Here is a 24,036-nt window from a genome sequence, read left to right as displayed (position 1 = left end):
CTGTGGTTGCTGCCCTGACTTGATTATCTCTGTTTCCTTACCCTGCACAATGAGCTGGACGTGACGATGGGCAGATCCAGCAGCGTTCTTAGCAAAGCACGAGTAACGCCCAGCATGACTCAACTCTGCAGCGGTGATTTCTAGAGGACCTAAGAGAGAAGATTGTACCACCAGTATTTAGAAACAGCACATTAACTCTAAAAAAAAAAACGTTCAGTGGTTATATAATGAGTCTGGTTTTATATCTGACATACAATATTTTTGTATATTATTAAAGACTCCTGATTAAGAGTTAATTGTTTTACGGTTATTTCACTGTGACTTATGAATCTTATCTCAGAAGTGTCTCTTTCCTCTGAAGTACATCATTTTAGTTTCACTCTTAATTAGGTTGTTAGGTATCTGCACAGAGACAAACTCACCTGACGGGAGTGTCTTGTACCCCTCTCCCTCTTTCGCAAGTCGCATCCCATCTTTGCTCCAGTGCAGGACAGGTTCGGGCACCCCAGATGCAGTGCAGCCAATGACCACTGGAGACAGTCTATTAACCACTAGCTCTGTGGCCTCATCAGCAATAGATGGTGGCACTACAGAGAAAGGCAGTGATTTACTTAGTAGTCTTAAGATTAATAACTAACTAATAAATATGCATTTGTTATCCTACAGAGAGAATCAAAGTAAATTTTAACAGATTTTAATCTGTGAATACCCTGGTTAAACAAAAATACAAAATAAAAGTGCTTTGGCACAAGTAACGGGCTCTCACCTTGTACAGTGAGTTGGATAGCTCTGCTCTCTTGACCTGCCTCATTGAACACCACACATTCATACAGCGCTGTGTCTTCTACCGTGGGCGCTATGACAACCAGCGAGCCTGATGAGAGCAATCTTTTGGCACAAACAAATAATTTGCATTAGTGTCAAAAGGCTTAATTAAAAGACTTAGGATTAATCATATACGGAAAACAGCAAGCATATAATAACCTCACAGATACAGGATAATTATTTACAGAACTGCTCATTGTTGAGGGCATTCAGACATGCAGCATACACTGAAAGAGGCAATAAAAGAGGAAGAAAACCTGGCTGAACCTGTACATATTCTGGTTCTGGTCAGTGTTCAGAGGGCGAGTGTCTTTGGTCCACGTGACGGAGGGCTTGGGGATACCTGTCGCCTCACAGGACAGGGTTGTCTGGATGTTTACGGTTACCGTGACATTAGTGGGACCATCAGCAATGGAGGGGGGCACTGGGGTTTGAGCAAACGGACAGTAGAAACAAAGTCAATAAGAATAGTTTAGGGGATAAAAACTAATTTATGCAGTTTTCACCTGATCCCAAATGTAGATAAGCCAAGACATGTTTGGTATCTAAATTTTGAGGCAGTTTAGACCGTATGATGTACTGTTTTTTATGAAAATGGACAAAAGTATAGAAGCAGTCAGTTTATGCCCATTTTTATGGATAACAGTATTTCATACAGAATGTATCTTGTTTAAAGCTGAGCTGTTAATTATTGCTAGGGTTTCACAATATTTAACACTCATTTTTTCACAGTAAAACACTGTATTCATTATTTTATTGTGAAATCACTACCTTTTCTACAGTAACATGGCAAATTACTGTGAATTTTTAATTTGTTGAGCTCTACTGTACAGCATTATGAGATAAGACAGCACCTGAGAATCAAAAAAGAACACTTTAATAAAAACATTTGAATTTGTGGCCATGTCTGGGCAAATCATAAGGAATATTAAACTGAATATAAATATGAAAGTGCACTTTAAAAATGCATACCTGAGATATCCTTTGCATATATAGTGCAAAACAAATTGAACACACATTCATAGTAATTTTTTTATTTAAATGTTCTAAAATAATATATTTAAAGGTAGATTTACAGTAAACTACTTGCATTATTTTACATTACATTATTTTGCATTACAATAACTTTTTAAATTACTCTATAATTACAGCTTATTATTGCAAGTATACAGCTACATCACTCATGATCCAGGTGACAGTGATGTCACACTGTGCAGTTGCTATTTTACTGTTGATATGATTCCGTAAATTACTGTGAAATTAATTCAACTAGTATCTGTTAATTTACTGTAATTTTACAGTGATTTTTTGTACAATGCATATATTAAACAACTGCATTCTCCAGCCTTTTCAATTTCTGAGGAACACATAAGGAAATCATGAACCATTGTGCCAAAACCTAAAAGAAATGACCACTATCCAGTTCATACTGCTGAAGTGAAAGCCCCTGTAGTTGCTTTAGGCAATTACACAGGCCACATTTTCATCTTTTTTCACTTAGAAAATAAATAAAACATGCAATTTAACTGGGCATTCAAACTTTTGCATACAACGGTATAGTTTAAGTGGTGTTACTCACCGTAAACCTGCAGATCCACTCTCTTGCGCTGGGTGCCTGCCTGGTTGGTGGCCATGCACAAATAACGGCCTGTATCGGTCACCTGGGCTGAATGGATATGTAGAGAGCCATCCTGAGCAAACCTATACCTGTCCACATGGGAGAGCCAGGCTTTAGTTCAGCTAGAATGAATGGAGTAACCTGAGGTGATTTATCGTGGTGTACAGCATTTGGAGAGGCTCTATACTTTTTAACAGACCTGGGACTATTTCCAGCCAGAATGGCTCCATGTTTCCTCCATGTCACACGTGGGGCAGGGACCCCACTCACAATACACTCCAGAACCGCCGGCTGGTTGATATGTACTGACACTGCCTGAGGACCATCCTTAATAGTAGGAGCAACTGGAGACAAGCATGCATACAAAAGTAAATTGGATAGACATTTTAATATATTTGACATGACTCTGTTAGAGACACCTATCTTGTACCTCTACTCTGTGGGCACTTTATTTGCAAAACGTACCTTATACGTCCAATATTTAGGTGTGCAATTATGGGTAGGTACTATTATCACAAGAGTGACACTGACACAGTAGTGACAAGAGAGTGTGTGTGCTGTTAATACCGGTGTATCAAATACAGCAGCACTGCTACGGTCAGCGTAATTCCAAATTCAAAGTGTCCCACCATTTAAAAACATCAAGCCTAGTGCAACACTGTGGTTAGAAACTGATTAAGGGATAGATGATGAGTAACATAAATTGTACATGTCCCTAATTATTTATTAGTTATTTCCACTTATCAGGAAAGTTGCTCACCATTCACACTGAGATTGAAATGCCTCCTTGTCTGCCCAGCGATGTTGCTGGCCATGCAGGTGTAGCGAGCCGCATCTCCCAGCTCTGCATTATTGATCTGCAGATACCGGCCACTGGACAGCACACGCACCCGCGGAGACACCTGCAGAGAGATGATTTAACATGCATTAAGAAGACAAGGTAATGTAGTTGGTCAGGGCTTTATCAACACCAAGGACCAATTTCACATGAGTATTAGAAGAACGCTATATGGACAAAATTATGTGGACATCTGATCATCACATTTATATGAGCTTGTTGGACATCTCATTCCAAGACCATTAGCATTACAATAGAAATAAATCTCACTCGGTGGTTGTCACAACCTTCACACCATTCTTCTGAGAAAGATTTTCCATAAGATTTTGGAGTGTGTCTGTGGGAATTTGTGCCAATTCAGTCAAAAGAGTATTTGTGAGGTCAGGCACTGATATTGGGCAATTCATTCCAATGGTGTTTAATAGGGTTGAGATCAGGGCTTTGTACAAGCACCTGGAGTTACTCTAGACCAAACTCATCAAACCACGTCTTTGTGGACCCGGCTTGGTGCACAGAAGCAGTCATGCTAGAACAGTGGTACTGCTGTTAGGCCTTCCCCAAACTGCTGCCACAAAGTTGGAAGCATATAATTGTCTAAAATGACTTGTGTTCTGTAGCATTAACATTGCTCATCACTGGAACTAGGGGAAAGAGCCCAAATCATTATTCCACCGAACATTACTATTGGCACTATGCATTCTGAGTGGTAATATTCTCCTGGCATCTGACAAATTGAGGTTTGTCCATCAAACTGACAGATAGTAAAGCAAAATTCATCAGTCCAGAGAACGTTTTCACTACTCCAGAGTCCAGAGGTGGCCTCCTTTACACCACTTCAGCAGACCCTAGGCACTGTGCAGTGATCTTAGGTTTGTGCACAGCTGCTTGACCATGGAAAACCATTTCATAAAGCTCCTGATGGATAGTTCTTGTGCTGATGTTGCTTCTAGAGCCAATTTAAAAGTCTGTAGTGAGTGATACAACAAAAGATGATTTTACACACTACCCACTTCAGCACTCGGCAGCTCTGCTTTTTGCGTTTATGGTCTACAGCTTCATGGCTGAGCTGTTATTGCTCCTAGATGCCTCCATTTCAAAGTATAGCACTTACAATTAACCGATGCAGAAATTTCACAAGCTTGACAGTATGATTACATTGTTATGCGCATGATGTCATACGTTTATTAGCAAATATAATAATAATTAGGAGGGGTGTCCACACACTTATCATCATATAGTGTACATAAAGAGAATGTCCAACTCAGTAAAGAGAATGTATATTTAGCACAAATATGCTGCCAAATCTAAGCAGTTTCCTCCTGTTTCCCCAGTGAATGTACAGTCCTAAGCGATTGCTTGGGCACCCCTGTACACAGTTCTTTGTACAAGTATTGTTTATTTGCTGACTTTAACACATTGGGAAAAAACATGGTGTGGGCACATTTTATATTTATGTTTTTCCAATATATTAAATAAGCAGATAAATACAGTAGAAACTCTGCACATAATGTTCACAAAAAGGCTATATCTAACATTGTTATCTGCAGAGAATGTGCATATGTGCAGAATGTGTCTATTTTCACTTAGAAAAAGAATAAAACTGTAAACCGGGGTGTTCAAAATGTAACTGCATTGAAGTATACAGGACCCCCGACGCATTAGATTTTATGGTTCTATCCTGGACATATGCACTGTAATTACTGGAAGTCAGAAAAAGTAAGCTGTATGAGTGGAGATCATAAAGCCCTTTATGTATGTTTGTGTGTGTGTTTGTACCTTAAGTGGAGATCCGTCTTTGAGCCAGGAGAGTGTGGGAGGCGGCACAGCATCTGATTTACATTCAAGGGTCACTTGCCTGTTCTGAAGCACCGATACATCTTGGACACCGCTCTCTCCAGCAATGTTGGGTGGGACTGTGGTTACAACGTTACATGTTACAGACAGTGGAAGTGTTAGTGTTTTCAAGACATGCCAAATGCCGCTATGCTGTACCCACCATGCACTCTGACCAGGAACTCTTTGTCATCATCCCCTGCGGGGCTGGTGGCCAAACAACTGTACCGTCCAGTATCTTCAACCTGCAAGATTGTGTCAGAGGCAAGCAATACAAGAGAAAGTCTGTAGAAATCACATTTTTAATATACAATTACTGTATATTTGGGAAAAATTTAATGCGAACCATGCAAAAGTTATGGCTCATTTTATTTTTTATGTTTTATCTTTTCTCAGTGTATTAAACTAAGTAATTTAGTAATTAAACTAACTAATTACAATACAAACTAAGGCAGCTGTTAGGCTAATTAGATTTTTAAAAATTGCAAAACAATACAATACACATGAATGGATGGGAAAATTGGCAATTATAACAAATCATAGTTCAGCTTTGACAAAATACACAGAGCACACAGCTCATGGTTAGTGGACTGCGTGTCAGACCTGTGCGGAGCTGATCCGGAGCACTTCTCCTCCACGGAGGAGGCGCAAGCCATCCGTCTGGGGCAGCGGTCTGCCATCCTTCACCCAGGTAAGTGTGGGGACAGGTATGCCCTCTGCCTCACAGAGGAGCTCCAGAGCATGGTTCACCACCACTGATACCTCAGTGGGGAATCCAGAGCCATTTATCCGTGGAGGATCTGAGAGATGGAGGAGTCAAACTATGATCTAACTCTAAATAACATAAGCATCATTCAAAATAATTACACTTCTTATCTTTGTTACTTGACAGATTTAGGTGAAATCCTTACTAGTAAAAACAGAATATGGGAGCAAAAAGAATCCCAAATATATAGTTTTCTCCAAATACCGAATATATTATGGTACATACTAAATACATGATTTCTATCTCTCCCTTCACTGTCCTTCTGTCTTCTCACCCAGCACTTTGAGGTTAAAGTGGCGATGGGCCTCTCCGGCTTGGTTTCGTGCAGCACAAGTGTAGCGTCCTGTGTTGTAGACCTGGATGTCGGATATCTGCAGAGTGCTGTTATAGTTTAGCAGGGTGATGTGGGAGTCCAAAGGCAGAGTAGCGCCCTCCTTCAGCCAGGAGACCGTAGGGGTGGGGGTCCCATCAGAGATGCACACCAGAGCCACTACGCTCCCTCTAACCAATGTCACATCGTCTGTCGTTCCTGCTCCATCCAGACTTGGGGGAACTGAATATTTACCCGTATTAAAGAAACATAATGATAATAGTAATAATAATAATAATAATAATAATAATAATAATGTCAACTGTTTATTTACTGTCTGAAACAAGAGCATAATTTTAAAAGAAAATACTTGTGTTTTAAAGCAGCATAAACACAGAAAAACAATCATTTAATACATACTAAAATAAAAAATACATACAGTAGTGTGCAAAGGTTTGGTCAACCTTTACAAGTACAAGTTTTGTTGATATTCTGAGTGAAAATAAGTTAACACATTCTCTAATGACAACAAACTTCTGCACATTTTAATGCAATGAATATAACATGTTGGAAAAAAATATAAAATGTGTCCTGTGCAAAGGTTATTGCACATTTTATTTGTTTCCTATATGTTAAACTTTGCTGAAGATTGTCACGATTGGCTCCTCCCAGTCCTGTCCATGTGCTTGTGTTTACCTTCCAGTCCTATCCATGTGCTTTTTTTTTTATTGAGTTCTTCCCGGTTCTGCTCCCTTGTTTTCAAACTCTGCCCTTGATTATTTTCAGCTGTGTCTCGTTGACCTGTATTTAAGCCCTGTGTTTTCCCCTGTGACTTTGCTGATCTTTGTATTCTCATGTAATATATTGTCTGGTCTTTGTATTGGATAGTTTGATGTTTGTTCTTCTGGCCTCTGTTGTTTGTTTATGCTGTGTTCATTTTTGTTATGTCTGTCCCTCCATCTATCCGTGTTGGCTCTCTGACCCTGGACCGTTTTGACCCTGATTATGGATTTGCCTCTAATAATTCTCATTTCTCTTCCCACATGTGTCCTCCTCATCATCACTCCCACACGTTACAAAAATATCTTCACTTAGAAAATCAATCAAGGATGTTATTCTATTGGGAACAGTTATGGAGAAATATTTTGTCTGCAGGATTTAATTAAATAGTCAAAGAAACATTTTTTATTCATTTTTTGCTGAGAACATGAAATTCAAAATAGGTCATTCAAAGCTGAGCACCGTGGTTTAAATAAACTCACCATACACCTGCAGACTGTAGTGTTTGTTGTCCACTCCAGCACGATTGGAGGCCACACAAGTGTAAGTGCCTTCATCTGACACTTGAACACGGGCAATGCTGACCAACAATGAGTGCATTCAGTTATAATCACAAACAGCCAACACATTCATATTAAATTCAGTTACATGCTTGTATAAGATTTTGCTTTTATTACCCAATTAATTATGTCTTTGGAAATTTCTTTAGAAAAGAAATGAACACAGAGAAAATACATATTTATCTGAATCTAATTACTGTGGGACAAAAGGGTTTTTGATACAATGTCAGAGAGATGAGTAAGGTAATAGTAATACCTAATATGAGGCTTCTACAGTTTAAAATTAGAGTAAAATATTTTGCACTCAGAAGGAGTCAACACTGGTGGCTTGACTGAATACGGGCTTACCGGAGGATTTGTCCAGCAGAAAGCAGTCGTAAGTGGGCAGATACGGGCAGGGGCAGGCCATTTTTCAGCCAGTTGAGCTGAGGAGTAGGGGAGCCACTGGCCATACACTCAATGTTCACTGAGCTGTCCAACACTGCAGTTAATGCCTCAGCCACGGCTCCGTTACCCTGTATCACTGGAGGGACTAAACGAAAAATAGAGTGTTTGCTATGTCTTACCTTAAATGGACAGTGAGATCATTCTTAGAAGCACCACAAATAACATACACATTTCATGAGAATAATGTCACAGGAAGATGTAGCAATGTTCTTTGTCTTTCCCTAATATTTTTTTCATTTTATTTTGTGTTCTGTGAACTGAAACTTACCATAGACATTAAGATTAAAGACCTTGTCCTCCTCACCAGCCTTATTGGTGGCCAAACATGTGTATTTGCCACTGTCTGCTGTGTGGGCAGCTGTTACCGTCAATGTACTGCCATCTGGACTGATTCTGCACAAATAGACAGCACACACACACACACACACACACGTCACTTTGTGTTAATAACTTTAAAATAAATTAAACATAATTTTCTGAAGTTTCTGAAGAACCAGTGGCTCTTGGCTATAATCTAATATCTTGTCAGCAGCAGTGTTGTGGTCAGAAACTGACCACTGATGAATGAGTTACAGAGTAGTTGACAGCTTCTGCATTAAAACAGATGGTTGATAAGACTACAGCTGGTAATTCTGCACATATATAGTGGACCTACAAAGTAAGTGGACCTTACGAAGAGGCCACTGAGTACAAATATAAAATATGCATTTGTAATAAAATGATGAGTCTATATATATATTTCTGCTTACATTTTGATAACACTGAGAACAGGACAACTAATATTCCTGGGGCTTGGTTGAGGAAAGCACTAAAAGACCTCTACAGACACACACCTAATATTCTTGAGGCCAGTTCGGCTTAGAGCTTGCCCATCCTTCAGCCACTGGATGGTGGGGGGTGGAGTCCCTTCTGCCCGACATACAAGCTGGATACTGTCATTCAGCAGGACATTCACCTCGCCAGGCAGCTCTGAACCTATGATGCTGGGAGGCACTACCGCACAGCCGGCATAAAGGATTAGTCAGTCAACCAGTCCATAAATTAAATGAATGTTTTTAATTGAGGCGCAATATGAGCAGTCAATCAAAACAGATGTCAATCACAGCACTGTGGCACCATAGCACATTATTTACAACTATTTATCTTGGTAAAAATGTGTTTGTGCTCATGAAAACACCATATACCATCAGAGTGAATGCAATTCACAAATACAGTAGAAAGTAACTAGAATTTATGGTTTTAAGAAAAGTGGTATCTTGTGAGCTATTCTTGAGACCAAACTAGCCCCAGATTAATTCATTTCCATCCGAATTCCAACACCTGATTTAATTTGATGAAGGTCTGATTAGCCAAACTAAATACTAGATGATAATTACAAATAATACCGGAATGCCACAAGCATAAGTGTATAAATAGTTAAATAAACATGGACATAAAAATCACTACTTATTGTATTTATATTATTCATTTATTTTGAACATCTGAGTGAATAAATATTTACTGCCCAGATAAATAGCTTTTTAGCAGCAAACTGGGGGTATTTACCCTGTATGGTAAGGTGATAGCTCTTGCGGGCTTTGCCCTCCACATTGGATGCCAGACAGGTGTAGGTGCCACTGTCAGACAGCTGCGAGCGGGCAATCTGCAGCTTACCACCTCCTGACAGAATATGCATCTCCAGAGACTCGGAATTCTCTACAAACAAGTCCAAAGAAGATCATTCAGGGCAGCCAAATGAGTTAAGGAAAACCAGAATATTCAGCATAACTCTTACAGGAATGTAATTAGCCTGGTGTAAACTATGTGTCTAAAACTTCTATTGTTAAGTATTCCCAAACAGACTTGCTTATGAGGTTTTGAAAGTGTAAGACAGCTAATTGTAAAACTGTAAATTAGCTTTTTTTAAAAATATCCCTTTAATTTAATTAATACTGAGAAGACTAGTCAGATGCAGGATCTTTCTCATTAGAGGGCCAAAGCACTGTACAGTTTAGTGTTTTTCTAGCTCCAGCTCACCAAATTCAGCACACAAAGGGTTTGATAATTTGCTGTTGAGCAGCACTACGAATGAAGAGTACTGAACAATAGTTGTGTTTTTCTTACCGATTACTCTGCCATTCTTTAGCCAGGTAAGGTTAGGAGGGGGGATGCCCGTGGCATCACAGGCGAAGGTCACCGGGTTACTAATGGTCTCCACCACATGCTCTTCTGTCGGGCCGTCTATACTTGGAGGCACTGCTCATACACACACACACACACACACACACACACACAGTGTAGATTTTATTAGAAACTGAAAAACTGTTTCATAACTTTTACAACCAAAATTGTCACATTGCTGATATGCACACTTCTGAATATATATTATATACAGTACTGAAAATCTCTAGCCACCCTGCACAATTGAACATAGATAGAAAAATACAGGACAGTGTGAATGTGTGGTGAGAAAGACAACAAAGCAACATACAATACTTCTGTAAATAAAGGATAGGGGATATTAATAAAGGTTTATGGTCATTTCTAACCATAGATATTAAGATGGAAGTTCTTGTCCACCTGGCCTGCTATGTTCGTGGCCTTGCAGACGTACTGGCCAGTATCGGACACCTAAAAGACACAGACAGAAAAACCTTGTGACTGATTCAATCTAAGAGTAGTTTCTTAGGCCAGAAACAACAACTCAACACAAGTACACGAATGCAAATGACACAACCATTAAACATGTGGACAGTATGCTTATGCAATAAAACTACTGCAAGAGACTCGTGCAACTGTTCATCTGCTGTAACAGTTGACTGGGTGGAGCACCCTGACAGTATAAGATAGTTGGCCAGGCCTGGCTGTTGCTATGGTGTCCCCTTGCAGTAATGCTCAGAATGAATCTTGTGCTTGCGTTGCCTTATGAACTGCATTATGAGACATTTTAGAGTGCAATGACTTGTGAAACACTGTTTGTATAGCTTGTGGCATATGTTAATGCAGAACATAAGACGCACTAGCCTCACCTGCATGTACATTACAAATGAAATTGTTTTAGAATGTGATAAAAGTAATTGCAGGTGTTTTTTGTTTGCCTAGTTTCATGTACAAACTGCTGTATGTATGATACAACATCCTGATGTGGGTCTCCCTGTTTGCCATGCTGCATGTTTGTCATAAAATAACATAAATGCATAAATAACAGTATGTCATACTGTGGTAGAAACCACAAATGTCACATTAGCCTCCCAGCAGCAATGCAAAACTAAAGCAGCAAACTTCAGACACCAAAAACTTCTTGGTTGGGGTAATGAGAAATTGGTATTAATTATATTATTCATTGAAGCATCTCTTTAATCCTCTTCTTTATATCAGATAAACATGCATACACACACCTCTGCTCCCTTAAGTTCCAGCATCTGTCCATCCGCAAGGATGCGGAGGTTGGCAGTCTCGGTGATGAGGCGTCCATTCTTGTACCAGCTGATAGTGGGAGGGGGCACAGCGTTCGAACGGCACTCCAGAGTGACTGAATTCCCCACACGGACACTGACCACTACAGGTGAGTCTCCGCTACCATCCCTGATGCTGGGGGGCACTGCAGGGTAAAATAATTTACAAGCAAATGTTTACTGACCTTTGTAAGTGATTTTATTGATTAGCTGCCATAATGAAAGAGCCAGGATTAAAGACAAAATTAGATACTGGTAGACAGTGTTCAAGTATCAAGTCATCATTTTAGTGTGAGTAAATGCCAAGATAACTTCCCACTGAACAGTGAATCAAAACATAGACTGACTAATCGCAGCTTAATCAGCTTGACTTGAATCTTATTTCATAGAAATTAAATGAAATTAAGTACAGATTATTTTCATAAGCCTCATCAAACTATTTTTCCTGTGGAAAATCTGACTCCAATTTTTCTCTCTTTTATATGTACACCCACACTGACCAAACACTGTGAGGTAGATGAGCTTTTGGGCCTCTCCTGCTGGATTGATGGCTACACAGCTGTACTTCCCACCATCAGACATCTTAGCCTTCAAAATCTGCAAAGTACGGCCACCTGAAAGTGAAAAAAAACATAGCAAATGTGAATGCAATTGATAAGACTATATGCTACCTGTGTGCATATGTATGTGTGAATACCTGGCATGATAAGAGCGTTGGTATTAGCTTGTATCGGTCTTCTGTCTTTGAGCCAGCTCAGAGTGGGAGGTGGGAAGCCGGTGGCCTCACAGCTCAAAGAGACAAAATTATTCACCACCACTGTTGCATTCTCTGCACTTACACCCAGTATGGAGGGAGGAACTGTAGCACACAGAAATACAGCAATCATTTTATGACAGAAATGTTCATAACACTGACCATCTGACCCATCAATTTAACATGTGTACTAATCTAATGAATCAACTTGGAATGCTTAACCCTATCAAACTGGGGAATGCATTCAGAAACTCTGCTGAGGTTCACTAAAAAGTTTAAATGTACTGCCAGAAATGCCCAAGTTGGACAAAATAAAAAGTCAGTGTGCAAAATCTGTGCTTTCTGGGTGCCACCAAGTTTTCTATCACTGTATAAAAGATGCATAAGTCTTCTTATTGTTTGATGCACACATTTTCCCCAAGCAAGCACACAAGCTCATTCAGGGAATCAGTAAGTACTTACTTTGCTTTGTTTGTTAATGTGTGCCTGATATGTGACTATGACATGTTACTCCTATTCAAGTATTTCTTTGTTCTAAAAGGCAATTAGTAGACTTTAGTAATTAGTAAAAAATTGGCTTTGCTAGATCACATTCTAATACCTATCAAATAAATGCCAAAACAGCACTGAAAAATCACATTATGAAAGAGTAGAAACACACATTCATTTTATTGCCTGTTTTGAAGGAAACCAAATTCTCTCCAAATGTTTAATTGAATGAACCATGAACGTCTAAGTAAGTGTAACAATGTAAAAACTCACCATGTACATTGAGATTAAAGTGTTTCTCTGAACTTCCAGCCATGTTTTCAGCCACACACACATAGCGTCCCGTGTCAGTCACCTGAGCATTCAAAATCTTAAACACACAAAAGAAACCACACATATGATAAACCATTCCACAAAATAACCTAGATTCCAAAACACATTTCACATGTGTTAACTTGGACAGACTCCTATATGTCCATCCTTAAAACAAAAGAAAAATCAAGGTACAATGTAATATAATGTAACTAAAAAATGCAGCCTCAGTTTATCACATGTTCAACTTTTAAAAGTTCTCAGTGAAGATAAAAACACTTCAAGATATGTGAACTTATAATAGTATAAGTGGAGTGGAATATAATATATTATATAATATATTCCACTGCACAAACACTTTTTAATTCTATTTTCACATTTTTTAAATTAACTGCCCCCTCAGACAGAGAAAGGGTCAGTTCCCTTTAAAATTCATTCAGTTCAATTCAGCACTTTCAGTCACTGAGCACATTGATGTTTTTAAGCTGATCTCATAAACTGACCATAAACAGAATCAACCAAACCCAGCAATCCAGAAGGAAGACCATTCCAATTGCTTCACTCTATTAATCTCACCTGCAGTGTCCTGCCATTGGACAGCAGTATGTGTGTCCTGTCTGTGTGCAGAGGCTGGCTGTCCTTGAGCCAGCTGATTTTAGGAGTGGGGCTTCCATCCGCATGGCACTCTAGTAGTGCGGTCTTATTCACCAACACTACCACCTCAGTAGGGACGTCTCTGTCAGCTCCACGGATAGAGGGGGGCACTACACACACATATACATACACACTATTCACTTTACAAGAAATCCCTGCCTGTACGTCCACTTAGCAGTGGTGTTTGTGGCCGTGGTAATAGTGTATCAGGCATATCACTGGGGTTTTTACATGTCAGTGTCATGACTACATGGCTGTTTGTAAACCTTTTGAGTGGGTAACATGCTATAAAAGTTGGAAGATTTTAGCATAAAAATTAAAAAACACATTAGATACTTCTATAAAGTATTCATCTCAAGTGTCTTTTTCATAACTACTCAGGATTCATTTCTCTGAGCATGTGCAATAACACTGTCTCATTGTGCAGCTCCGTAATAATTTGAGAGCGGAAGCAGCCAACAGTGATCGGAAACTGATTAAGAGCTACAGTATTGCTAACATAAACTATTATTGCTGACATCATTTGTAATTAAAAACCTTGCACTAAATTAGAAAGGAGCGTAAAATAGAATCATTTTCACCAGTGGTCTCAGACTTTTAGACCCCATGGTATTTATTTAATATTTACTCCAAGAAAAGCGCGAATAAATGTTGCAAGACAACAAGACAACAATGTTGATGACATATGTTGATGCGTTATGCTCCTTGTTCAGATATACTTACACAACACTCTGACATCATATTGGATTGAGTCTTCTCCAGCCTCATTAACAGCCACACATGTGTACCTCCCAGAGTCCTCAGCTTGAGCTCGGGGAATCTGAAGCACTCTCCCACCTCCCAGGACACAGAAAGATCATAAATATACACTCACGCAAACCTGAAATTCTCATTAAACAACACCTAAAATCAAAGTACATTCAGATTGTCAAAAGATCGTATATCTACCATAATACTATCAAATTCTTACAGTTCAGATGCATCTGTAGTAAAAGACAAGTGCATACAATCAGTAAGCATACAGTAAGTAACCTGATTATCGCTTTATGTACACTAACAGGGATGAGCACACTCACCAGGTAAGATGAGAACTCTGTCATGGGAGGTAAGTGGCCGTCCGTCTTTGTACCACGTGAGTGTGGGAGGGGGGACCGCGTTGGTCTCGCAGTAGAGGGAGATGGGGTTATTTAAAATTACATCCTTCACCTCTCCAGCAGAGCCAGGGCCAGACTTGGAGCCCCCATTTCCATGGAAACTAGGGGGAACTGAAACAGAGGGCATTTTATCATGTGTTGCACCTTCTTCGACAAATTACACAGAAATGGATATTAAGGCTGACATTTCTCAGTGCTTATTTTTATGCCTGGCATTGAAATTCTTGGCCTATAAGAAAACTGCACTGAGACCAATCAATCACTAGAGGGAACCATAGACCACCATCATAAGTCTGCTGATGCATCATTACGCTTCTCTCCAATTAAACTATGGTTAGGTTTGCATAGCTGTTCAACCTGTATGCTAAACATATAATGAGAGAAACATGGATAAAGGAAGATGATGGAAAACCAGGAATATCTAAAGGTTGTTGTAAGGAAAATTAAAGAACAGTGTGAAAAGATGGCACAGATGCTTAAAATAATAAAAACAAAGGTTTTGACAATGAGGAACAGCTGTTGATTATTAACAAGTAATGATTCAGTAATCCAGATATATAACACAGATTCAAACTTAAGGTCTTCAATTCATTGGAAAAGATAGCTGTGCTTGGAACAGTTGAAGGTAAAAGAGGAAGATGACCAGCTACAAGACGTACAGACACAATTAAAGATGTCATGAAAAAGCCATTAGGAAGCCTGAAGACCCAAACAGATGACAGGAGGTTCTGGAAAAACAGTATCCATACAGCTGCCAGAGCCTGAACCATCTTGCTGGCATATATTAATAATAATAATAATAATAATAATAATAATAATAATAATAAACTAAACTAGAATTATATGTTTTGTTTGACAGTATTAATCAAAGTCATAATCAAAACTTTTAAGAATTCCTTTGTTCTGGTGATTTTTATTCTAAAGTGGTAAAAGTTCAATTTTTAGGTTTCACAGCTTAAAGCATGAGGACTAGAGGTTGGAAATCTGAGTTGTGTGGGACCCTGTTCACCTTGTATATTTACATCAAAGTCCTTCTCATCCTCCCCAGCAATGTTGGTTGCAACGCAGGTGTACCGGCCTGTATCAGACACCTGAGCCTGTTTAATCTGGACTATACGACCATTAGTTGTTATTGTAATGCGGCCATTTGCCTTCAGGATCTAGAGGGACAAAGAGAAAAATCTGTTATATGTAAACTAGGACTGTATAATAATATTCATTTTTGTCAAATAATAATATAACAGTTCGAGTGTATCTGACCTGGCCATCCTTGTACCATTGTAGAGAAGGGGTTGGGATGGCCTGAGCCTCACATTCAAGTGTCAGAGTGTTGTTGACTTTAATCTTGATCTCTTTGGGGGCAAATCCTTCTCCTAGACCATCCTTACTGATAACAGGCGGAACTATATGGGAAAACACACACACACAACCATACACGGGGTAAGACATGCAGAGTTAAAGGGGAATTCCACCAACTTTTCCAGATTTCTGCATAACTCAATTACTGAGATGTAAATAAGTCAGAGTGATTTGATGTAAAATAGTTTATCATAGAGAAAATAACCAACTCAGATTATTTTACAGAAATGCTGATAGAAACTAGGGGTCACTATGTCTACAACACAAATATAGCCATTTTACTAATGGATTGAACACTTAAGGCCAAAATCTTCTCAAAACAATCATAAGAAAACATGATGTCTCAGACATCGGGTAGCATATTCATAACCATTTCATGTAATAACTTTCTATAAGGGAGATTCTAGAACCATTAAACTCTTTAGACTTCTGGTTCCTATCACTACTACTGTGAAGAATTCAGACTCAGAAATGTTCTCTACAAACAGAGCATTTCATTTCAAACCATTCTGACTGACTTTCTTTACACCTTTTATTATGTGGAAATTTTGGAAATTTAGAAAATTCCTCTTTCAGGCAGCAGTTTGGTCAAAATTATATAAAAAAAATAATAGCTCTCAAACACTTACTATAAACTTTGACCTCGTAGTTCTTCAGGGTCTCTCCAGCCTCATTTGTAGCCACACACGTGTATCTGCCAGCATCTTCTTCTTGTGCATTTAAAATCTGCAGAGTGCGGCCTCCTGCGGAGAGGGATACAGGGAATGACCGAACACATATTAGTGATCTCTGCCATTACTAATAATGATTTCCTTCAAATGAATATAACAGTAGTGTATGTTTACTATTATGGTTTTTTGGGCTGTCAAACAATAAAAATAATGAATAATGATTATTGCAATAATTTGTGTACTTCATGACGATGTCATAGTTTGTCTTATTCGCTCAAATTTGACCCTAAAGAATGTTTTTTCCATTTGAAATGCAGGGCATTTTGCTATAGCTATATGGTTGAACAAAATAAGGAATCAAATTTCCAATGTCCAGCGTAGTCTGCTGAGGGTGTGCTCCATCGCTAATGCGGCACTTACATACTTAAGACTCTAAACTTATGCTTAAGACTTTAAATCCTTCAGTGACAAACAAATTCACCATGGCAGTAGGTAAAAATAGTTTCTTGTCATTTAAAAACTGCATTTGAACAAGAGGGCTCCAGTCGTGGAGGCAAAGCAGGAGCCTACAAGCAGTTGGGCTTAAGTTCAAAAGCAAACACATTATTAAATTGTTAACTTTGACAGCACTAGTTATTTATTGCTAATTCATTAAGTAACCCTCAAAAATTGTACATATCACTGGTCATAACAAAAGTAATTTTATGTCAATTATTCCTGTCAATATAAAATTTAAAGCAACAATATGTAGGATTATGTAGGATAACTTGGGCATCATGGTAAGATGTTTTTGTGCATTAGACTGTGCTGGGATTTGTAACCTGGCAGCACTCTGACATTCCGACTAGACTCGAACGGCGTTCCGTCTTTAAGCCAGGTGATGATGGCGGGTGGGTAGGATTGAGCTTCACACACAAGAGATGTGGGACTGTTCAGAGTCACAGTCACCTCCTCAGAAGAGCCCTCTGGTCCAGAGCCAGCAATGGTGGGAGAAACTGGGGTACAAGCACACACTTTAGCATTCACTCATACATATATAGACATACACAGAAGATCCCTAGTCCCAAACCAGACTATACACAATGAGGCCAAAACTATTTAGTCTTTTATATTGGCCAAGCACTAAAATTTCATTCCTTCATTCTTTCACAAGTTTCAAAACAAGAGTTTTGACAAAAATCTGCACTATTTTCCGTTACTAAAATTGATCAGTCAGCATCAGCTTGTTTTACTGATACTGCTACATTTAAGAGTGTTTTAAAGTGTTGCATTAGGAAGTTCTACTAGTTTAACATCTATTTATAGCATCAATCTAAAGTCCAATATCAGCCAGTCTTACACTTAAAGAGCTGCAAATTCATAAGAATTCTACGAATCTGACGCACCAAACAAGTAAAGGATGATTATACTCCACCAATTACCATCACACAAACTGCATACCTAAGCAATCACATGCTTGCATCAGCTTAGAAGTCTGCAACCCCACGGGACATTCACTGGTCAACAAAGTCTACATGTCACCTCAACAATTGTAATGACACAACCAGAAAAAATTACAACATAGATGTTATAACCACTAGGCGCCTATTAGAATAAACCTTTATAAACGTTTATGTAGGTCTACATCAGTTGTCATGAAGGGTGTACATAGGTGCCACACATCTTTATGAACACTGCCCTAAAGTGTGACCCACTTGTTTTCCATGTTATACGCTTAAGAACACTTTTAATTACAGGTGTACTGTATAAACACAAAGCCATAAAAAGACACACACACAGACAGAGACATACCAAGGACATTGAGGTTGAAGTGTGTGCTCCTGTCTCCAGCACTGTTGGATGCAAGGCAACTGTACCGGCCAGTGTCCACCACCTGAGCCTCGCTGATGTGCAGGAAGCGCCCGTGTGACATTACCTGGAGCCGTGCCTCCTCCACCACCGGTTGGCCATCCTTCAGCCATGTTATCTCAGGCACCGGGTTCCCTAATAGGTCAATGCACATATATTACATGAAAGGCAGGGGAATTTTGAACACATGTGTAATGGTGAAACTGTGCACTTGTGTGTATGTGGTCACTGTGCATGGCGTACCGGTAACCTCACAGGTCAAGGTGACATTCTGTCCCTCCTTCACTTTCACGTCTTGTAGCACACCTTCATTTAAAATGCTGGGGGGAACTAATGACAAACAAATAAACCAGCTTTTACAACATATGCTAAAATGCAAGATCAAAGCTCAAAACTAATGAAAGTAACCCAACAGGCTGTGACAGGGTCAGACAGCATAAGAACCACAAACAAAAATATATACATATAAGTACTGATGATGCAGAGATTCTTAAGTAGATATGGAAAGTGATATTGGACTCATACTGGTGTTGGTATTTAGCTACCATAAACCAGTTTGTGAGTTCAAACCAGTGTTTAACATATGGTGGTAGTATGAGGGGAGACTGCGATTGAGGAAGGGAAGAGAACTCTGCCTGGAGCTAGCAGGCAGAAAACCCTCTTTTTAACTGTGGTAGAACTGTCAGAATTAAGGAAGAGAGGAGATGGGATGGTAGTGCAGAATGCAAAAACTTCATCACAGCATATAGAAGGTATGGTAATTTATAGGGATATTGGAAGGAGCAGGTTCAAGCATGTTTCAAGCATGGTCCTGCCCCCAAAATAAAGTTATTCATATATCAACCTTGGAGAGCTGTTTAGATTTGATTTGAACTTTTGCCTAATATTTGATGGCACTGGGCTCTGCTATTTATTTTACTGCATTTGTAACTCGCTACAAATTATTTCTTTAGGATGCTAACCCAGCAAATTCTATATTCTACGAATAGCAGATATTGGTATCAGCGCCTAATTCCTGTTTCAGTACATGCCTACTTTCAAGAATAACTTACAATGAGTATATCAACTGTTTAGCACATTACAAATGCCCATGATCTGTCCATAATATTACCCAGTACATCCAGGTCAAAGTTCTTCCTGTCCTCTCCAGCAGCATTGGTCACAATACAGGTGTATCTCCCAGCATCCTCCACTGTGGCATGCATCAAACGCAGGCTTCGCCCACCTATGAAGGCCATAAATCAAAGTGGTATAATTGGTTGCTTTTTGCTCAGTTGCACTGCACAACCATTAAAATACACTTCAAAACAACAACAACAATCACAGGCTACATCTTGCTAAATTCAGGACATTAAAGCATGTTTGTCCACTGAAATCTAGACAAAAAAGGCAACAGATTCTGCATGACAAGCTAAAACCTGAGACGACTAATACAACCCCAATTCCAATGAAGTTGGGATGTTGTGTAAAACATAAATAAAAACAGAATACAATGATTTGCAAATCGTTTTCAACCTATATTCAATTAAATACACTACAAAGACAAGATATTTAATGTTCAAATGGATAAACTTTCAAAACTCATTTTGAATTTGATGCCTGCAATACTTTCCAAAGAAGTTGGGACAGGGGCATGTTTACCACTGTGTTACATCACCTTTCCTTTTAACAACACTCAATAAGCGTTTGGGAACTGAAGACACTAATTGTTGAAGCTTTGTAGGTGGAATTCTCTCTCATTCTTGCTTGATGTACAACTTCAGTTGCTCAACAGTCCGGGGTCTCCGTTGTCGTATTTTGTGCTTCATAATGTGCCACACATTTTCAATGGGTCCATGATTTCCAAAAAGAATTTGAAATGTGGACTCGTCAGACCACAGGACACTTTTCCACTTTGCGTCAGTCCATCTCAGATGAGCTCGGGCCCAGAGAAGCTGGCAGCATTTCTGGGTGTTGTTGATATATGGCTTTTGCTTTGCATGGCAGAGTGACACTTACCTGTTTCCAATTAACCTGTTCACCTGTGGAATGTTCCCAACAGGTGTTTTTTGAGCATTCTTCAACTTTCCCAGTCTTTTGTTGCCCCTGTCCCAACTTCTTTGGAACGTGTTGCAGGCATCAAATTCAAAGTGAGTGAATATTTGCAAAAAAACAATAAAGTTTATCCATTTGAACATTAAATATCTTGTCTTTGTAGTGTATTCAATTGAACATAGGTTGAAAAGGATTTGCAAATCATCGTATTCTGTTTTTATTTATGTTTTACCCAACGTCCCAACTTCATTGGAATAGGGGTTGTAAATCAATGCGAGGAACCAATTATTAATCTCAGCATTACTGAAGTCTTTTGTGGAATAACTCCCAATAGTGTGACATGTGCATGAGGGATGAGCTTCCCATTGGTTTTGTACTGGACTTGTTCATGCGTTTCATGGCATTTTAGATACATGCCATTAATTCATAACCACACACATCGTCTCACTTTACAGCCAGTTTTCAAGATTTTTTTACTGGGATTTACATTATCATCTAAGTTTAATGATCTGGCTCCTTACTCCGCTGGCCAACCGGATATGCCATTATTTTGAAAGGAGCTGGGACAGAAAATTCTGCCACTGCAAGCAGCAGTCATCCTCAGACTGCTGCAGGAGCATTCCATCAAGAGTTCAATTTTCCCAGCTTTTTCTATCAACCGCAGTAGCAGAAAAAACTGGATGTTGATTTTTTTCTGGAATCATGCACGCCAAACTTTTCAATTCAGTTTAATTCCAGATGAATCCAGTGTTACACAACAAAAATGAAAATAGCAGAATGTCTTCCTGTCTTTTTCCAATGAAACTCTTCGATTATTACCTATGGAAGTCTTAAAACTTAATCCTCAACAGTTTAGACAGAATCAATAACCAACCTGTACTTCACAATTCACAAGGTTGCATTGTATCTCAGAAAAAAGCAGCCCATAAATGTCACCATTGTTCCATTAGAAATAGGAGTGTTTGACCAGACAGCTGTTTAAACAAGTAGCTTAGCTCGCCCACACAAATCACTCTCATTTTAAAATGTTTTAAAAAGAAACACTTATCAGCTCTAAGGAGAAAAAAGAGAAAACAATTCATACTCCATCCAGCACACACATGTAAAGTGTTTATGCATTAAGTTTAAAACACTGTAGACAAGGGCCAAAAAAATAGTCTGTAAAACTGGTTTGTATTACCTTTAGTTTGTCCATGGTCTCACTACTGAGTGGACGGATTTGGATGTGCCCAGCAATCTTACAGAAATGCAATAAAGTGGCCAAAAAAAAGTAAAAACCTAAGTAGGTTTGAAAGTGGAGTGTTCTGGCCACTGTAAGTATGCATTTTTGTGCAGTGGAGCTTGATTCACTGCATCTTTTTCCAGAGATGACCTCTGCCTCTGCTGTGGTTTATGATGTCTGGACCAGAAAAACGGTCAGTGACGGATGTACCTCACACACACCCGGCTGGTTTCAAGCGGCTGCTGTTTGCTTTGGAGAGCCTGAGTGCACATTTTTCACTTGTTTCAAATACGAGAAGCCTCTGCCTTGATGTCTTTTAAATTGTCCCTTTCACACTGTTGCCCTTGGCCTCCTGTCATAACGATCTTGTTACAACTCGTTGTGGCTGATTTATAACCACCTGCCTGACCTCTGTCTGTAAGCTGCCACTGAGGACTCCAATTGGATTCTACAAAGGGCAGATGAAATGAATAATAAGGCTGGATATTGGCAGCACCTTATACGATATGTTTTACAATGCACGGGTCTTGATACAATACGACGGCAGCAGCATCTGCCATAGAACACAACTGCTGCTTTTTATATTAAATAGGGTCACGATCAGTTGATCAGTTTGCAAATCCTGGGAATGATGTCCAGACATGTGAGAACTGAGGTTTATTGTGTTATTGAAGTATTTTACCTGAGTGTTGTATTTTTTTGTAAATTTATCACCTGAGCCACCTGCCTTGCTACGGTGTATTTTTTTTCCTATTAGATCACAAGCTTTCCACTAGGCCTGTCACTACTGCAAAACTTTAGCTGACATTTAATTGTCATGTAAATAACGTTTTGAAAGATACTGAAATTGTATTAAAGTACAAGCCTAAAATTGCTAAATTAGCCAATTAGCTTGCTTCCTAGTTGTCAATCACTCACAATTCAGACACAAACAGACATGATCTCACAATGAAACTGTCTGGAGAAAACCACAAGAAACTCAGGCAGGTGTGTAAACTTATTAGGGTGGGAACAAACTGAGTGAGACATCTCTTAATCAATACAAAGCATAATGAAGGTGGAGATCAAAGAAAGAGGCGATGGTGTGCTCATCAACATTGTCTGACAACAAGGCTGTTGTTAGCTCATGGATCCAATGTATGTTGGCAGGTATGATTGAAAATTGTCCCCACAATTTAATTAGCAACTATTAGGCATGTAGATGTTTGTTCCATGTGCAAAGAACATGTTGCATGTAGTAAAAATAAACTAAGCAGTAAAAACACCTACGCAGAGAAAAACAATTCCATTATCTAGAATAGCATTTTACTTTGTGGCTTGTTTTGCCAGTTAGCTTATTTTGCTAGCCTACCTTGCATAATCAACTGCACTACAGACATAAGAAAAGGCCCTGCAAGACTAGATAGACGCTGCTTGAGCTCAAATAAACAAACATTACTCACCGCTAACCTCTAAACATGTTATTGCACAGGTCAGAAGTTAGAACATCTGCTTTCATAAGATCCCAGACAGATCTCCATAAATGTGCTTTGTGTTTACTTTTGTTTACATAAAGTTGCCTCACCCATACTGACAAAAATATCTGATATTTGGAAAACGGGCAGCTTGGTCCAATCACAAAACATGGACATGAGGGCAGTCCATACCTGAGATGACGCGGACAGAGCTCGATGTGATGATTGGCCGATCATCTTTGAGCCAGGTGATAACAGGGAGGGGGACGCCAGATGCCTCACAGGTGAGGGCCACTGGATTCCTCACCACCACAGTCACATTCTCAGGCACATGGGTTTGCCCGCTGATGCGCGCTGGAACTACACACAGACACAAATCATTCAACAAAGCAACACTCTGTACATGCAGGCCAATAAAATCAACTGTACTGCTGGAATATGTTTGAAGTAATTGGCCTCTATGGTAGAACTGAACAGAAATGATTCTACATGTTTAACCCCTAAAGTCCCAGACTTATTACATTATAAGGCATGTTATTCAGGCATGTTATACAGACATCAATGCAAACTGGCGGAGATATTCTTGTTTCACAGAAGTGTGTGAAACTTTGGGCTCCCCGGTGGTCCCTGGCCATTTAAGAGGTTAAGTACAAAACACTCCAGGTGTCATCACT

General features: G+C 39.3%; 1 protein-coding gene across 3 annotated transcripts in view; it reads right to left on the bottom strand.

The window, feature by feature from the left end:
* hmcn1 (hemicentin 1) overlaps positions 1-24,036 on the bottom strand; it is a 140,940-nt gene that overhangs the window by 23,256 nt on the left and 93,648 nt on the right. For all 3 annotated transcript variants that reach the window (XM_017718046.2, XM_017718045.2, XM_017718047.2), the window contains exons 46-78: positions 23,555-23,722; positions 19,764-19,877; positions 18,896-18,982; positions 18,596-18,787; positions 17,626-17,799; positions 16,763-16,876; positions 16,035-16,177; positions 15,784-15,934; positions 14,697-14,885; positions 14,344-14,457; positions 13,543-13,730; positions 12,928-13,024; positions 12,109-12,270; positions 11,912-12,025; positions 11,355-11,557; positions 10,506-10,587; positions 10,081-10,212; positions 9,523-9,672; positions 8,811-8,970; positions 8,246-8,370; positions 7,879-8,062; positions 7,453-7,550; positions 6,155-6,433; positions 5,718-5,914; positions 5,278-5,359; positions 5,058-5,194; positions 3,204-3,345; positions 2,643-2,787; positions 2,405-2,532; positions 1,093-1,249; positions 767-888; positions 423-587; positions 42-149 (exon numbers count right to left, since the gene is read on the bottom strand). In XM_017718046.2, the coding sequence (XP_017573535.2) occupies positions 42-149; positions 423-587; positions 767-888; positions 1,093-1,249; positions 2,405-2,532; positions 2,643-2,787; positions 3,204-3,345; positions 5,058-5,194; positions 5,278-5,359; positions 5,718-5,914; positions 6,155-6,433; positions 7,453-7,550; positions 7,879-8,062; positions 8,246-8,370; positions 8,811-8,970; positions 9,523-9,672; positions 10,081-10,212; positions 10,506-10,587; positions 11,355-11,557; positions 11,912-12,025; positions 12,109-12,270; positions 12,928-13,024; positions 13,543-13,730; positions 14,344-14,457; positions 14,697-14,885; positions 15,784-15,934; positions 16,035-16,177; positions 16,763-16,876; positions 17,626-17,799; positions 18,596-18,787; positions 18,896-18,982; positions 19,764-19,877; positions 23,555-23,722 (4,803 nt within the window). The remainder of the gene's footprint in view (positions 1-41; positions 150-422; positions 588-766; positions 889-1,092; positions 1,250-2,404; positions 2,533-2,642; positions 2,788-3,203; positions 3,346-5,057; positions 5,195-5,277; positions 5,360-5,717; positions 5,915-6,154; positions 6,434-7,452; positions 7,551-7,878; positions 8,063-8,245; positions 8,371-8,810; positions 8,971-9,522; positions 9,673-10,080; positions 10,213-10,505; positions 10,588-11,354; positions 11,558-11,911; positions 12,026-12,108; positions 12,271-12,927; positions 13,025-13,542; positions 13,731-14,343; positions 14,458-14,696; positions 14,886-15,783; positions 15,935-16,034; positions 16,178-16,762; positions 16,877-17,625; positions 17,800-18,595; positions 18,788-18,895; positions 18,983-19,763; positions 19,878-23,554; positions 23,723-24,036) is intronic.

The sequence above is a fragment of the Pygocentrus nattereri genome, chromosome 4 (assembly GCF_015220715.1).
Source record: "Pygocentrus nattereri isolate fPygNat1 chromosome 4, fPygNat1.pri, whole genome shotgun sequence".
NCBI lineage: Eukaryota > Metazoa > Chordata > Actinopteri > Characiformes > Serrasalmidae > Pygocentrus > Pygocentrus nattereri.
The sequence above is the reverse complement of the archived record's forward strand: the minus strand, read 5'-3'. Positions and strand labels throughout refer to the sequence as shown.